The sequence below is a fragment of the Mesocricetus auratus genome, unplaced genomic scaffold (genome assembly GCF_017639785.1).
Source record: "Mesocricetus auratus isolate SY011 unplaced genomic scaffold, BCM_Maur_2.0 Super-Scaffold_100676, whole genome shotgun sequence".
NCBI classification, from domain to species: Eukaryota; Metazoa; Chordata; class Mammalia; order Rodentia; family Cricetidae; genus Mesocricetus; species Mesocricetus auratus.
Genome location: NW_024429266.1, coordinates 62,636,830 through 62,652,545, shown reverse-complemented (window position 1 = coordinate 62,652,545; position 15,716 = coordinate 62,636,830). Strand labels below are relative to the sequence as shown.

The 15,716-nt window shown below is 41.0% G+C and overlaps 1 protein-coding gene across 4 annotated transcripts in view; it reads right to left on the bottom strand.

The window, feature by feature from the left end:
- The window catches only part of Nckap5 (NCK associated protein 5), an 831,052-nt gene that overhangs the window by 466,925 nt on the left and 348,411 nt on the right, over positions 1-15,716 (bottom strand). For all 4 annotated transcript variants that reach the window (XM_040738960.1, XM_040738961.1, XM_040738962.1 and 1 more), the window contains one exon: positions 14,484-14,617. In XM_040738960.1, the coding sequence (XP_040594894.1) occupies positions 14,484-14,617 (134 nt within the window). The remainder of the gene's footprint in view (positions 1-14,483; positions 14,618-15,716) is intronic.

Genomic DNA, 15,716 nt, shown 5'->3' with positions numbered 1-15,716 from the left:
GTGTGTGTTAGAGGAGAAAGTCTGAGTTCTTAACCACAGACTGAGGGTATACATAGTCCATCATGGAAGGGACTTTGCCTACTTCATAGGTGGTACTAGGCTTTTCCATAAGGAAATGGAGAGCACACAACCATCTCTTCATATGTTGCTGATATTTCATTCCTCTCCTTTCCTCCCATTATAGATATTGTTACAGTTCCTAAAGACAGAATAAATGCCTGATACGCACTCTCTTACCAGCTGGAGAAGTACCAAGTTCATTACTAGAATTCTCTAAGGGTTTAGGTGAGCTGGAGTGTTCTGTAACAAGTGGCAGTAGCTTTTCTCAGTACTGGAAGTCTTTTGTATCACTAGGAATAGGAAGGTTACATGGCTTACTCAACAGAGTATAGGGTTTCTATTTATGTAAGGTGAGAATTTCCTAGGTTGAACCATGAGTCTCAGAAGAACAACATCACAGCATCAATAAGTTGCTATGCAAAGCTTCTGAGCTCCACCTTACCTTTGATGCTGACATGACTAGTGGGAACATGTACAAAGTCCTATAACTTTAAGTCACTTGGCTTTTCTCTGTATTATTTGTCATCAATGCTATTTGCCTTGAATTTGCAGGGATTTTAGATTCAGATATTAACTTATGATATATTAAACATGTATACTCCTAAAGTGAAATCTTAAAACTGAGATTAACTCACAGAAATGTAGTTTCTATTCATGTTCTGTCACATCCTCTCTCTAGGAAACTGTTGCCTCTTTATCGTTCCAAACACATTCATTACTAGTATCTTTGTGCACATGCATGCACACATACATGGATCTACCTGCCTCTTGGATAAGTCAGAATACATAATAAAAGTAGTCCCTTCATTTATATTTACTTACAGAAATATATATTTACAGGACACACAAATGTATGTGAATGTACATGTACTCTCTCTCTCTCTCTCTCTCTCTCTCTCTCTCTCTCTCTCTCTCTCTCTCCCCTCTGCCTCCATCTGAGATGTTTTTCTCCTTATAGATATTGGATGATTTTATTTCATGTGAAAATCAAAAATAAATGTTGTTTTAAATATTTCACATAAGTCAAAACTATTTTTAGTAGAAAGGATGTACTATGTAACTATATTTATTTACATTTATCATTTACTTCACATTTAACCACTTTTTCCATTTTTGAGGGCTTTATTAATAAAGCATTTTTGGAAAAATACATCCTTCTATTTTAATTTGAATTTAATTATTAGGAAGCCTCACCTGCTTTAGAGAAAGCAAAAGACATTTCTTAAGAAATGCTTTGTGCCTCAGGGTACTCGAGGAACTTTGTCAATCGCACAGGCTATATCTTAAGCAGCCAAAGTAGACTCTTGGCTTCTCAGAGACAATCAAGGTCTACTGTAGTAGCATGCATTTCAAACATTAACTACACACTTGCTTAACAATAAAGTTGTGCAGAAGCAAGCACCGAGTTTTTGAGACACTTAACACATTAATTTTTGAAGGGTGCAAAAGATGTGAATGTTCCTTAAGGGACAGGCGGGCCTGTCTTGACTCAGCCAATTCAATGGCTGTGTAACCTTCTCCAATGTGTTTAACCTCCCTGCCCTTAGTTACTTATCTATAAAACATAGATGTTAATAGTTCCTCCTAGGATTATAAGCAAGGACATGACATGCTTTGGAACACAGAAAGCACCAGGCCCAAGGTCAATACACCACAGTTCTTGCACAGCTGGCAAAACTAGGAAACAACAGAAAATACTGGTTAAGACTTGGGCTGCTTGAGAGCACCCTCAGCTATAGAACACCCAAGCTGTGCAGCTGTACTCAGGACAAGTTTTTTTTTTAACCCATGTGAACCTCACCTTCCTCTTCTGTAAAAGAAAGGCTCTGAGAACTTTTCCATAGAGGGATGTTATCAATTCATTTATAGGGGAGGTAACTCAGTTGGTAAAGTGCTCCCCTCCTATGCACAAAGGCCTCAGTTTAACCCCAGCATCACATTAACTGACCATGGTGATGCATGCCTGTAAAGCCAGCATTTAAGAGGTAGAGTCAAGAGTAGCTGAAGCTCAAAGCTATCTTCAGCAACTTAGTGAGTTCAAAGCCAGATGGGGCTACATGAGACCCTGCTTAAAATTTTTTAAATTATTTGAAATTATAGTTCTGTTTAGCACAAGGAAAGGGAAATAGTCTGTTTTGTCTTATTCTCATATCCCAGTTAACATCCATACATGACCAATTCTCATTAAATGATCACAAAAATAAACCAGAGTAACTATCTGAATCTCTTGTCTTTGTGTTTAAAGAACATCATGGGAGATGATGGGCTGAGGTGATGGTGCCTTAGGTAAAGTACCTGCCTTGAAAACACAGGGACCTGAGTTCGAGGCCCAGAAGCCACTTTCAAAAAATCTGAGCACGGCAGTGTAATCCCAACATTGAGGAGGCTGAGACAGACAAATCCTCAGGCTCCTCACTGACAAGCCAGCTTAACTCAATGCAAGTTCCAGGCACTGAGAGAATCTGTCTCTAACACACGGTGAGTGGCACCTACAGAATGACTCTTCAGATTGTTCTCTGGTCTCCACATTCTTGAACACACACAGACAGAAACCCAAACACATAAAAATGAGATACATCTGTCCACACATAGAGTTGTAGGAGTCTGAAGTTGCAGCATTGGTGTTTCTTCTCTATTCAGTTAGACCTCACAGGTCACTTTATCAAACAGTAGACACTTTCAGCATCAGTGTCACCTCAAGGGCCTCACCTCTCCTGAGCTGAACTTCAGGGGCACAGAGGCAGTGCTACTATTTATTTTGGAAAGTCTGCTGTGAAAATCCCAGCTTGCACGATCTGGAAGATTTTCTAATCTATGACAAAGACCTACAGGATATTTCTTGATAACTTGTCATGGGCTCTGGTGATTGTCTCTGAAAACACAATAAATTTGCAAACTCTTGTTTGTGTGTTGCATATGAGGAGATACTAAATATATTACTGCTTCACTGGGGACACTCTTGACAATAATGTGAATACCTGAGAGAATTGAAATCAATTCTTAAAATGTTTCTGACATCAAAGGTGACCGCTGAGCTTCAGAAAATAGTACAAAGTAAGATTGACTTGTGTGATTGAGATATTCATAATACCAACATTGCAGAGGTAGGCTGGGTAGTGGTTTCTATGGGTTTTTTTTCACTGCCTGAGATGGAAGGGAAGGAGGTATACCGGGTGTAGATATCTCTTTGTCTCAGTCCTTCAAGCACTTTTCCTATTTGCCTTATAGCAAATAGTTGGCTCTAATATTATGGAGGTCTGTCTGATGTATAGTGTGTGTGTGTGTGTGTGTGTTTTATGTGTGCAAATGCATGTATATATGTGGGCACATGCAAGTAAAGGCCAGAGACCAAAGTCAGGTATTATTGTTCAGGAGCCTTTCACCGCATTTTAAGACACTATCTCTCACTAGGACTTGAACTCACCAATTTGGATAAGCTTGGGCCAGTGAGCCCTAAGGACTCTGCAGTCTGCCTCTTTAGCTCTGGGATTACAGGTATCAACTAACACACCTGGTTTTCTATATGGGTTCTCAGGACCAGTCTCTGGTCCTCATGGTTAAGCAGTAAGCACTTTACCAGAGGAGCCATTTTCTCAGTCCTATATATGATGTTTTATTAACAATAAGATCATTAGATAGAAGGAGATGGATTATTTATTGTTTTGCCTCTCACCTTACTGAACACAAAACCAAATCAATTTTGTCTTCTCTTTAATGGTCATATTGGGTTTTAGTGGTATAGACATAAACATGCATTAATTCATTAGTAGCGTTTGAATGAAAAATATATTTTAAATCAAATAAAACTAAAACTATAAGTCTGATAATGACATCCATGGTAAGAGATGGTTCAATACTAAATTCAAACAGTAGTGTGGTCTATCTGAAACAGTACCTCATTCTTTTATTCTTTCAAATCTGCTGTGTATCAGACCAAAAGCATAAGCAGCTTATTTTTATTCACAACTCACTTGAGACCAGAATATGAGCTAGGAAAAGGTCCGGTGAACCCAAGGATTCAAAGAAATAGAGTAAGGAAAATACAGTGCTATGAGAGGCATATCAGAAGAAAAGGGCAAATCAGTAGTCCTTGTGGTTTATTTGTTGGCTAAACAGATCCTGCCATGCTGAATAGAGACAGGGAATCTAACTCATTTCAATGTCCACATAGTTGTAGAATCAGTGACACTGGTAGTGGCAAAGAGGTTTGGGGACATTGAGGCACTGTTCCAGCAGGAGGATCTTGAATTCAAAGACAATCTTGGCTACATCCAGAGAAGTGGGGGATGATGACGAGGGATGAAATAGAGGGAGGAAAAGAAAGGGAGCAGGGAAGGGAAGGATAAAGCTATCATTTTTGGACATTTTGATGTCTATATTAACAGAGTGCTCATAACAAAACAATACAGCTTTAACTGGCTATAGCAATTAAATATCAGAAGAGAGATTCGTATTTCCATCTTGAGAAAGTGTATCCTGTCACTTGCTACCACTGTAAGTGACGGCCCAGGAAATGATGAAAGTGTTTCTGAAATACAATTTAATGACAACTACAGCATATCTGTCCCCCCACCACCCTGCAGCTCCATATAACCTCCTGTTTCACTCTACACAAACCACGCTCGCAGCCTATGCCTGTTTGTTAGCAGTAGACATTTATAAACAAGGACTATATTCACTCAATTATTTTGCACAAACTAAGCAAAGGGGCCTCAGGAAACAGTGTTTACCATAAACACTGAGAGATATACTCTATGTGAATGTCATTCCTAAATGCAATTACTATGGACCAAGGAGTTGATCAGAACTTCAGTCAACACGCTGATCACTGCTGCCTTCCCATAGGCCTTGTGTGCAAGCAGAGGGAGGCTGGGAGAAATGTTATGCAGGTATCATAAAACACACTCAGAAAGTAAACGTTACCCGTTGGGAAGTAAACTTTCAATGCACCAAATTCCATTTAGTGCCCCGCAGAAAGGATTCCTGCAAAGAGGATTCTGCAATACGCAGCTCATCTTTTATAGGTGAGCACTCCATCATCAAAGCCTTGGAATGGTGAGCCAGGCCTGCATCCTCCCAGGGCATCACAGTTTATAACTCCAAGAGTGATGGCTATTATCAAAGTTTTAAAGATCCCCAGAAACTACTTTTCTATAACCTCCCTTGGAAGCAAATTTCTGTCATAAACACACTATTCATAAAATTCTTCCATATGCTTAAGCCTGTCAAAGTACAATCCTGAGGCATCTTCTACTGCAGAGAAGATATCCATTCATTTCCATACTCATCCATTTATTTCCCAATCAACAAATAGCCATGTCAATCAGGACACAGGTACAGTCAGATGCCCTCTTCTGGCCTTCAGAGACATCTGTATTCATATGCAAGTACCTACCCATGCCCACATATATAAACACATAATTAAAAATAAAATACATCCTTTTTTAAAAAAAAAGGCAAGTGTGAAGGTAAAGAAAAAGGTTGAGAGTAACCTAGAGGTTCTTTACTGACAATTGCTCAAGATTAAATGTCTCACAATATTTATTAAATGTAAACTATTACAAACACCAAGATTTCACCCGACTATAAAGTCACAGTTACCTACTGTCAAAGGTTAAAATTGGGAAGAAGCACCGAGACAGCTGGAAAAGCTTTCTTCCTTCCATCTACTCTTCCTTTCTTTCTTGGTAGTACTGGGATTCAAACCTAGGCCTGGTGAATACCAGGCCAGCAGTCTATCAACTGAGTTATGTCCCTGGTACCTACTTACCTTTCTTGACCTAGTGTTACTTTGAAGGATGTTCATTATTTTGCTGGTTTCCTGTTTATGTGCTTTCTGTTTTGATAAGCATGCATCAGTATGGACAACAAGAACTAGACATTGCTAAGGGGAAGGAAATGTAGTGTGGCTGCTTTGGAAATGGTTTACTAACTTCATGAAGTGAAAAAAGGAATACTATACACTTGGCAATTCTATTCTAATTATTTATACAAAAGACATGAAAACACCCTGTAAGACCCACACATGAATAACTACTCTAGCTTTACTCATACCCCCCTCAAAACTGGAGGCGAGGGGCCAGAAAGATGGCCCAGTTGTTAACAGCACATACTGCTCTTAGAGAAGATCCATATTTTGTCCCCAGTACCTCTGGGTCATTTATAACATTGCTAACTCTAGTTTCAGGGGGTGTGATGCCCTCTTCTGGTTTCCACAGACATGTGCTACACACAACCACAAGCAGACAAACATAAATACCCAAATGAATAAAATGAAGTGGAGAAGACCCAGCTGTCCAGCCACAGGCAAATGAAGACTCAAACAGGAGATATCCATACAGAGGCCTCACCCCAGGAAGGAGAAACAGACCACAAGGAGACAACAGGAGTCATCTCCCAAAGCAGACATGAGAGGTAAAGGCTAAGGATAATTCCAACCCTTATTTATAAGCTTGTTTTAGAAGACCCAAAGCTACAAAGAGTGAAATCAGAGCAACAGTTGCCGGGGCTCAGGGTGCTGAGAGTGAGCTACTCAAGATGCGGAAGAGTCCATGTTTAATGCTGGTAGTGATCATATAAGGACATTTAAAAGGTAACTGTTCCCTAAAACAGAGCACACCAAAGATTTTAATATTGAATGTAAGGATATGTTCCATCTTCACTTAGAAAATAAGATATTCTTCTATGTGTTAGATTTTCTTAAACGTCTATTGTGGTGGTAGAGACAATAACACATTTAATGTTATGGTAAGTCATTGAACAAAACATATGGAGTGAAGGTAAATTACTGGTAGTTTTGTGTTCAAGTGCATCTCCATCTGTGTGCCCATGTGTGTACTGATGCATGTACACATGGCTGTGTATCAACCGTAGATGTTGTTCCTCGTGACACTGTCAATCTTGGCTTTTCTTAGACAGAATCTCTTAATTTTCACTGGAATGTTGAAGCTGGTAGGCAGTGAACCTCAGGGATCCTCTTATTTCCACTCTCCATCACTGGGGTTACAAGGATGTTCCAATAGCATGTCTTTCTTTGTTTCATGTGGGTTCTGGGGCTTGATCATGTTTGCAAGTCAAATCCTTTACCAACTGAGTCACCTCCACAGTGCCATCACTGACATTTTTATTGATGCCTATCTGGCCAGAGAAATTGTTTGTGTGTGAAAACAAAGTAATGTCACTATAAAGTTCCCACTCCTAACAGTTTTTCCTAAACAGGTTCAATAAATCCTGTAGCAGACATCACCTGAAAGAAGAACAGTAACAGCTGCTCACCATGAATCATCCAGTTTTCCTTTGGTCAAGTCAAGTTCCTCAGTATTTAATTTCAATTGGCCCCAATTTTTTTTAATTTGACAAGGTAGTTTCCTAATTTAGAGTTCTCCAGGCAAATTCCAAAACAGACATGGTCCCACACCATCTCCACAGAGATCACTGTGAGGACAGCCTGAGCCCTAAGACAGTCATTCTACCCTAGGACCTTGGCATAAGAACTCAAGGCTGGAAACTTCAAAGGCCTGGTTACAACTGTGTAATATTTATTTCACATGATAAATAAATGCATTTCATTCCTAACTCACTGTCTTCTAAAGAGCATGAAACGCATTATAAGACCATAAAGCAATCAATTTTCCTCATTTTATATGGGAAAAGATGGAGATCTGGAGGGTCCAAAGACTTAATCAGAGTTGTTGAGCAACTTAAGGTGGGGAAGTGGCATTAGTCTCAGAACAAGTCACTGGACAGGACACTGCTCCCTGCAAAGATACCACACTATGAATGGATGTTGTGAACAGCCAGGAAGGCCAAGCAGGAAACAGCAGATGCTCTTTTGTATGTATGTGTAGATATGCATGTTAGTGTGTGCCTGTGTGTGTGTGTGAGAGAGAGAGAGACAGAGAGACAGAGAGACAAGAGACAGAGAGAGACCAGAGACAGACAGACAGACACACAGAGGCAGAGAGACAGAGACAGAAAGATAGAGAAAAGGTCAGATATCATCCTTGGATGTTGTTCCTCCAGTGCTATACACCCTATTTTTTTTTTGAGACAGGGTCTCGCAAGCCTGCTCTTCACCAAGAACTAGGCTGGCTAGATAGCAAGCCACAGGAACCTACCAGTCTCTGCCTCTTGAGCACTGAGATTACAAGAACATACTATCCAACCTGGCTTTTTACATGTGTTCTAGAAGTGGACTTCGATCTTCAGGCTTTCTCTGTAATCACATGACTTACTGAAACATGTCCTCAGCTCAATGTTGAATAGTTTCATTTTTAGAACTTCAAGAAATAATGCATTACAGTGTCACTTATCTTAGGTAGAGACAAAAATACAATGGAAGATCAGAGTGTTCCAGACTTGTCAAATTAGTGAAAACCCAGGCTGAAATAGCCTTTCTTTCCAGTTCTCTATACAGTTGCCTTTGCTCCTTTGCTTTGCTAGAAGAAGATCACTAAACTGCAGACTTCATAGAGGAAAACATAACCTGTGTTATGCTCATCAGGAATGCTTAAAAATACCATTTTAAATATTTTCCTCCATCTGTTGCAATCTGAAAGGAAATGCACCCTCCAACCAATGTTTCTTAGCCATTTTAGACTTCTGGAATATTTATACAGAGTGGCAAATAAGAGGGCCTCATTTCATGAAAACTCTCAGCCAGAAGAAAAAGATTGCAGAGGGTATGGACATAGCAACTCCAAATCAATTGAAAATTACTCTCTAGGACATTGAGGGAAAGTGGTCATAAAAATTTAAGAGCCAGTGAGGAGGGGAGGAGTGGTATGAAATGCTGACTTCCAGAAATGACATGGTGATCATACACATCAACTCAAAGAAGCTGTGTTTGCCTGAACAATATCAAGTCAGTCTAAATGTCAGCATGGCATGGGGAGTGCTACTCAAGGCCCTGCTCCTATCTGAGGAGCTATTGGTAGTGATGACCACAGAGAAAGCAAGTTACTTTTCTTTACTGACATGGCCAATGGTAGGTTCCCCATACCATAGTGCACGGCCACATACCAATGCACACATGAGCAACATTAAATGGACTCAGGGATATTTATGATAAAAATAACTTTAAGAAAAGATATAAAGAGATGGGTTGATGGGTCCCTTGGAAGTTGAAAGGGGGAAGTGGGTACAGATAAGATAAAATAAAACGTTATGTACCTGTATAAGAAAGAAAAAGAAAACTACCCTCTACACTCATTAGAAGGAACAAGGCATTCAGGAAAGCCAAGCTCAGAGCCAAATTGACAAACTGCCCTTAATTTCTTCAACAGTGGAATCCTCTTCAGAAACTACTTTGACACCTACATTTTCTAAGGCACTGCCTGTGTTTTCTTCTATCAGTTTTAGTGTTTGAAGCTTTAAATCAATGTCTTTGATGGTCTGGGATGAGAACAGCAGAGCAGAGGAGCTGCTGACCAGCCAGAGGTAAACAGGTGTTTCCTCTCTTCACATTTCTAGACAAGGGATCTGAGGAAGCTGGTCTTCAAGGTTTTTTTTTATTAAAGATTTACTTATATTATTTATAAGTTTTGGGCTGGAGAGATGGCTCAGCCCTTAAAGGCTAGGCATACAACCAAAAATATTTGTAAGTTTTGGGGGGTACCTACTCATCCAGAAAAGGGCTTCTGATCCCCTCAAACTGCCGTCATAGACAATTGTGAGTCTCCCAGCATAGTTCCTAGGAACTGAACTTGGATCCTCTGTAAGAGTAGCAAGTACTGAATGCTCTCTAGCCCCCAAGATGTTCTTTTAATATATGTGTGACCCATACAAAGAAAGATTAAGGGGATATTATAGTATACTATATTATATTATATTTATTATCCATTGCACCCACTTCTATGCCAGGTCCCTACTGCATCCTGATGGACAGATAAAAGAACCCGAGGACCATATAAATTCTTGAGAACTGATAATGGGAACAGTAACCCTTTAAATGGTAAAATCAACTCCACATGGCCTCCTGAAGTTCAACATGTAGCCAACTGCACTTAAGCATGGCAGTGAACTGTGACAGGAGAACCTCTGTGACAGTAAGGAATGAAACAGCTTCAAGGCAGAAGATATGGGATCTGGGGAGGAAAGAACAGAACAATTGCAAAGAAACATGGGATGTAGGGGATGAGAGTTTGAACTCCATATGGGTGATTCTCACTAAGCATGGCTGCTGGAGAGTGGCACAGGAGAGCTGCTCCCCTTGCGTAGATGCAAGGCACTGCCATACACACAGTGGGAACACTCCAAGGCTCCATAGGAAACACTCTGATACTTCAGGCGTGACATCATTTACTGACAGGAAATGGTTTATGAAATATGCCTGCCAGATGCTGAATCTACTAAATGAGTTTTAATTTAAAGTGACAAACAGCAAAGCACAGAGCTGCTATGCAACAAAACTAGACATTGCTATTAGCTCTATGCAATCATTAATGTCATCTGATGATGCATGGCTCAGCACGCTAACCCATTAACAGATATCAAGCCTGCATGCCCTGAGTCGGGACAAAGGTCTTCTTTCATCTACAGCATTATCATAGCAAGTGAGACCTCTTCATCTGCATTTGCATTTTTCTTTGTTCTTGTTGTGTACACAACAGAAGTGGTCATTTGTGATAGAAAAGTAGCTTTCAAAGGGCTATGGAGATGGCTCAGTGGGTGAAGCTCTCACTGGGCATGCTCCACATGAGTGAGGGCTCTAGGTGGGAACTCCAGAAGCCACCTAGGGTGAATGCAACAGGACCTCTCAGCCATCCAAGTGTTCCTACTGTGAGGTGGCAGCTGGAGAAGACACAGAAGCTCATTGGTGAGCTAGCATGGGGTATGCAATGGTGAGCAAGAAACTTTGACTCAAACACGGCATCCACATCTGTTCTCTGATCGTCACACACATACATGTCTCTCCTGCACAAAGACAGACAGACAGAGGACAGATACACACACCCTCCATCACACACACACACTGATTAAAAAAGAACAAAGGACATCAGCTTTCAGGAACAATTCATGAATTCACTGGATTGTTTCCTGAGGAACCAAGTCTGATCCAGGTGCAAAACATGTAAGACTTTGTATGAGATCAGTACTCTGGGGGAGTTGCTGCTTTCTTCATGATTTGATCCCTCAAGGCCTCTTATTGAAAGGTAGTATACCTGCCCATTGGAGATAAAGGGCCTGCGATTGTGCCTCCATGTGAGTCTAGCAAGGCACAAAGACTTCATTAAGTTGAGGTGAGATAATGAGATTGGGCCTTTGCCCATCACCATCGCCCATCACCCTCATTACCGAGGAGGAAAAACACCGTCCTAAGCTCTGTTTACATGGCTAAAGCTTGGCTAACTAGAGAAGCACACATTCAACACATAGCTAAGGGAGTGGGAAGGTGAGAACAATTACAGAATTTTACATGGTTACAGCATGAACCTGTCATAAAACATGTCCAGCCATGTTCACCACCAAGAAACATGTTAAATGCCATCACATCAGGAAAATGTCGATTGTGCAATGGCACTCACAAGAGGCATTGTAACACCACCACTGTGCCTAAGAACTCACCTTTGGAAGGGCTTCCTCACCTATAGGAGAATTTTGATCTGAACAGCCCTTCCTTATTTTCCTTCTTTGACTTTATTAAGTAATGGGATTGGTGTGAGCACATTAGTTATGCCTTCTACCTTCTTTCATTAAGAATCTAAGGTATGGCTTCTATGAAGGAGTCAGTTTTTTCTTCATCAGCCTTCTTGTAAATCAACCTTCCATTGCAAGTCATAGAAATCTCTGAGAAAGTAGCACACTAACAATTTAAAAAATTAACATCTGCTCATGAAAAGAAATTCTATACCTCTGGTTATTAACACATAAATGAACTGTCAACCCAGGGTGGGAAAAGATAACGTTGTGAATATGAAAGCTTACATTTGAGGGCTGGAGAGAGAGCTCTGCTATTAAGAGCAAAGAGTGTCCTTGCAGAGGACCTGAAATCAACTCACAGCCTCCACTACAGGGGCCTTGCAACTGTCTGCAACTCTAGCTCCGGGAGATCCAATGTCCTTTCCTGGCCTCCACAGCTACTGCACTCATGTGCACGTACTCACACACAGACATATACACATAATTAAAATAAAGCTTTTTTTAAGTTTTAAAGTTCAACACAATAACTTGGATTATTATGTAAATGTCCAAAGGTGTAGTCTTCCATACTAATACTGAGGAATTTACAAAGACTTGAATGGAGCTGTATAAACCATCACTACTAGCAATGCCTCCAATACTAAAATTTGACGTGTGAAAGGCCATCAAAAATAGTGCAATGATCCCAAATCATCATGTTATTATCTATCATACATCCCCTCCCTGGCTGATTTCTATTAGTTCTCTGGCTATAATTGCAGTTGACCTTTTAAAGGCCGCTTAAACTCTACATAAGAAACCTGATTACAGTAGAAAATATTCTCACAAAAGCAGGATGGGAAACCAACTGCTATTTATTGTACATATAATTATCTTCCCTTTCAGCCCAGGATGGAGTTCGGACTCTTGTGTAACTCAAATCTATGTGGGATTGTCATTTGATTTACAACTGGTGACCTAGCATCACCTAGCATCATATGAAAATAATTCACTGTGTCTTATGTGGCCCATCATGGAAATCAATAGCTTGAATACAGAGATGTCTCAATTAGATAGTGCAAGGAGTGAGCCCTGTCCCCCTTCCTTCCTGTATCATTAAAATGCTAAATATTCCACAGCAGTGAACTGGAGAGCCTCCGTTATTACTGGCTGCTACGCAGAAAGTGAGTTCACACAAAGGAGAGAAGAATTGAGGGTTAGGGGATATAAGTTATGGCATGAGAGGGGAGGGCCATGGAAATGTTAACATACTTATAGGCGCTTTTCTATACCACCTGAGTAATTTCATGTGTTTGACAGAGTATTAAATGACAGTAATGAATACAGATGAGTCATCCATCCTGTCTGCCATGTTCTTTGAAGCCTTCAAGACAAGGACGTGAGCAGCCACAGTGTGTGTTAGCCACCACAGTGAGGGAAATGATCTCAAGGCTGAACTGAGGTCTCTCTCGGCAACACATATAAAAGGTTAAGGCAGAGGCTGGGAAGACTGCTCAGTGGGTAAAGCAATTGCTAGACAAGTATAAGTTCCAGGACAGTCTCCAAAGCTGCAGAGAAACCCTGTCTCGGAAAAAAAAAAAAAAAGAACCTGAGTTCAAATCCACAGAACTGACATAGAGGCAGACTACAGAGCCCATGTGCCTGCATTCCTAGCACACCCATGAGGAAACAGGAGGCAGACACAAGAGAATTCCAGGAATCCTGTAGGCCAGCTAGCCCGATGTACACAGGAGGGGAAAATCAGCAAGAGACAGTGCCTCAGAGAAGGTGAGAAACAAGGACTAACACCCAAGAGTGTCCTCTGACTCACGTGTGTGCCAAGGCATGTGTGTGACACCACCACAGAGGGAGGGAGGGGAGGAAGGAGGGACAGAGGGAGATAGTCAACTGTTATAAAAAGCTTCATAGTGGAAATATAGGTCTCTACACTCATGAACATTAACATTTTAGGACAACATCTCAAGCATGTCACAGCCTAGGATGCCCTCAGTACAGAAATGTGGAGTAAAATAATTTTCCAGTTTTATTAAGGAAAGTGCCTTAATAAAATTGTGCCATCACTGGGCCCTATATTAACTGACTGGAATTCAAAACTTTCTGACTGTGCTAAAATGACGTCTAAGAGGGGCTTCTTTTTCAAAACCCTCCTTCCAAATTGTAGTCATATGTGTTTTGAAAATTTGGTTTTGAATGATGTAGAGTGTATATTTGTGTGCAGGGGGGTGCATATGGGTACAGGTGACCAAGGAAGCCAAAGGAGGGCATTGGGTCACTTGGAGTTACAGGCAGTGGTTAGCTACTTAATGTGAGTGCTGGAAACTGAACTCCAGTCCTCTGCAAGAACAGTATGTATTTCTAGTACCTGCCCCAAGTAGTCTATATACTCAGTATTCTTTATTTTTGGCTACTCGGGAAAAAAATAAGAATTTACCAAATAATTGGATTCACATGATAAAACAGTACTAGAATGATCATCAAAATCCTATTGTCTTAGCTGGCAGCACCCACAGATCTTCAATCCATGGCAAACCCACCGAGCAACTATTTGGGAAGGCATTAGGGAAGAAAAGACAAGCAATTTTAACAAACCTCAACTGTTAGGTCAAAATAACTTCCAGAGGATTAACCAAGCTGTGAAAGTGATGGTTTGGCCAGAATAGGTCCAAATTGTTGGAATGGTCTCTGAGGGTAAAAAAATCTTGCCGTCCAGAAGGTCAGTCTGAGATTGGATTGGTGCCAAGGGGGACAGACCTCAGGAGCAGTGTGCTCACTGACAACAGTACCTGGAAAACTGCTGCTGCAGGCCACGCATCTGGATCCTGTTACGTTCTGACTCCAGGGTCACCTCCCGCAACCGCTCCTCACTCTGTAGTCGTAAGTGCCGCTCCTCTTCCAACTCATGTATCAGCTTCTCATGCTATGAAACACACAAGGGCATGGCCTTCAGAAGGTGTCGGTGCCAAAACAAGACACAAGGAGAGCTTCTGCTTCTTAAGTGCTAACCCGAGCTTCATATTCACGGCTACTTGTCTAGCTAGGTAAAATGTTCATGCACCCATGCGCGAGTGCACGCGTGCGCGCGCACACACACACACACACATACACACACAGAAACACACACACACACACAGAGAAACACACACACAATGATTCTAACAGTTTGGGGAAGTAAATTCTGTCATTAAACTCTTGTTAAACACCAGGAAGCCAAGGATCAAAGACCTACACATGTTTTCAAGATCATAGAAACCCCGGTCTAGAGGAATGGCTTGCTAGATAAAATGTTTGCCTTGCAAGTATGCAGAGACCTGAGTTCAGATCCCCAGCACCAACATAAAAGCTGCCATAGCCACAAGCACTCATAATACCAGTACTGGGGAGCAGAGATGGGTGGACTCAGAGAGCTTGCTGACAAGGCATTCTAGCTGTAAAGGTAAAATCTGTGTTCAGTGAGAGACCCTGGATCAAAAAATGAAGTGAAGAAACGATGGGAACATATCTCAGTGACATCCTCTGATATCATATGGGTCCTGACCAGTGAGCATAAACACACACGTGATCACAGGATCACAGAAAGCAGAGAGTCTTGGAAGGCTTCACTGTTAGTGAACTTATTTACATTAAACCAAGTTGCCTTTGTAAGGAACTGTGACCATGCACCCTCATCAAAGTCACAGTCATGCAGAGATAAAGTGTCACTGTCTATTCAGAATGACTTCATCTCTTCAATCTCCGGCATATCATTTAAAGGAAGTGTCACTGTTTACAAAGAAGGGACAAGCATCTCAAGTTAATTAGACTATAGCTTCTGAAATTGTGGGTCAGAACCCCACATTCAGTCACAGACTGAACATGGGAGTCATGAATGTTTTGAAAAGTGTGAACATTTATGAACACCCAACAGACAAAATTAACTCAAAATCAAATAGAGAATCTGAAGGGCTTGTGGCAGCCCATGTCCATGTTTCTGGTGGTGTTTCCCTGCAAGTCTCTATTCTGAACCCACAGCATGTACA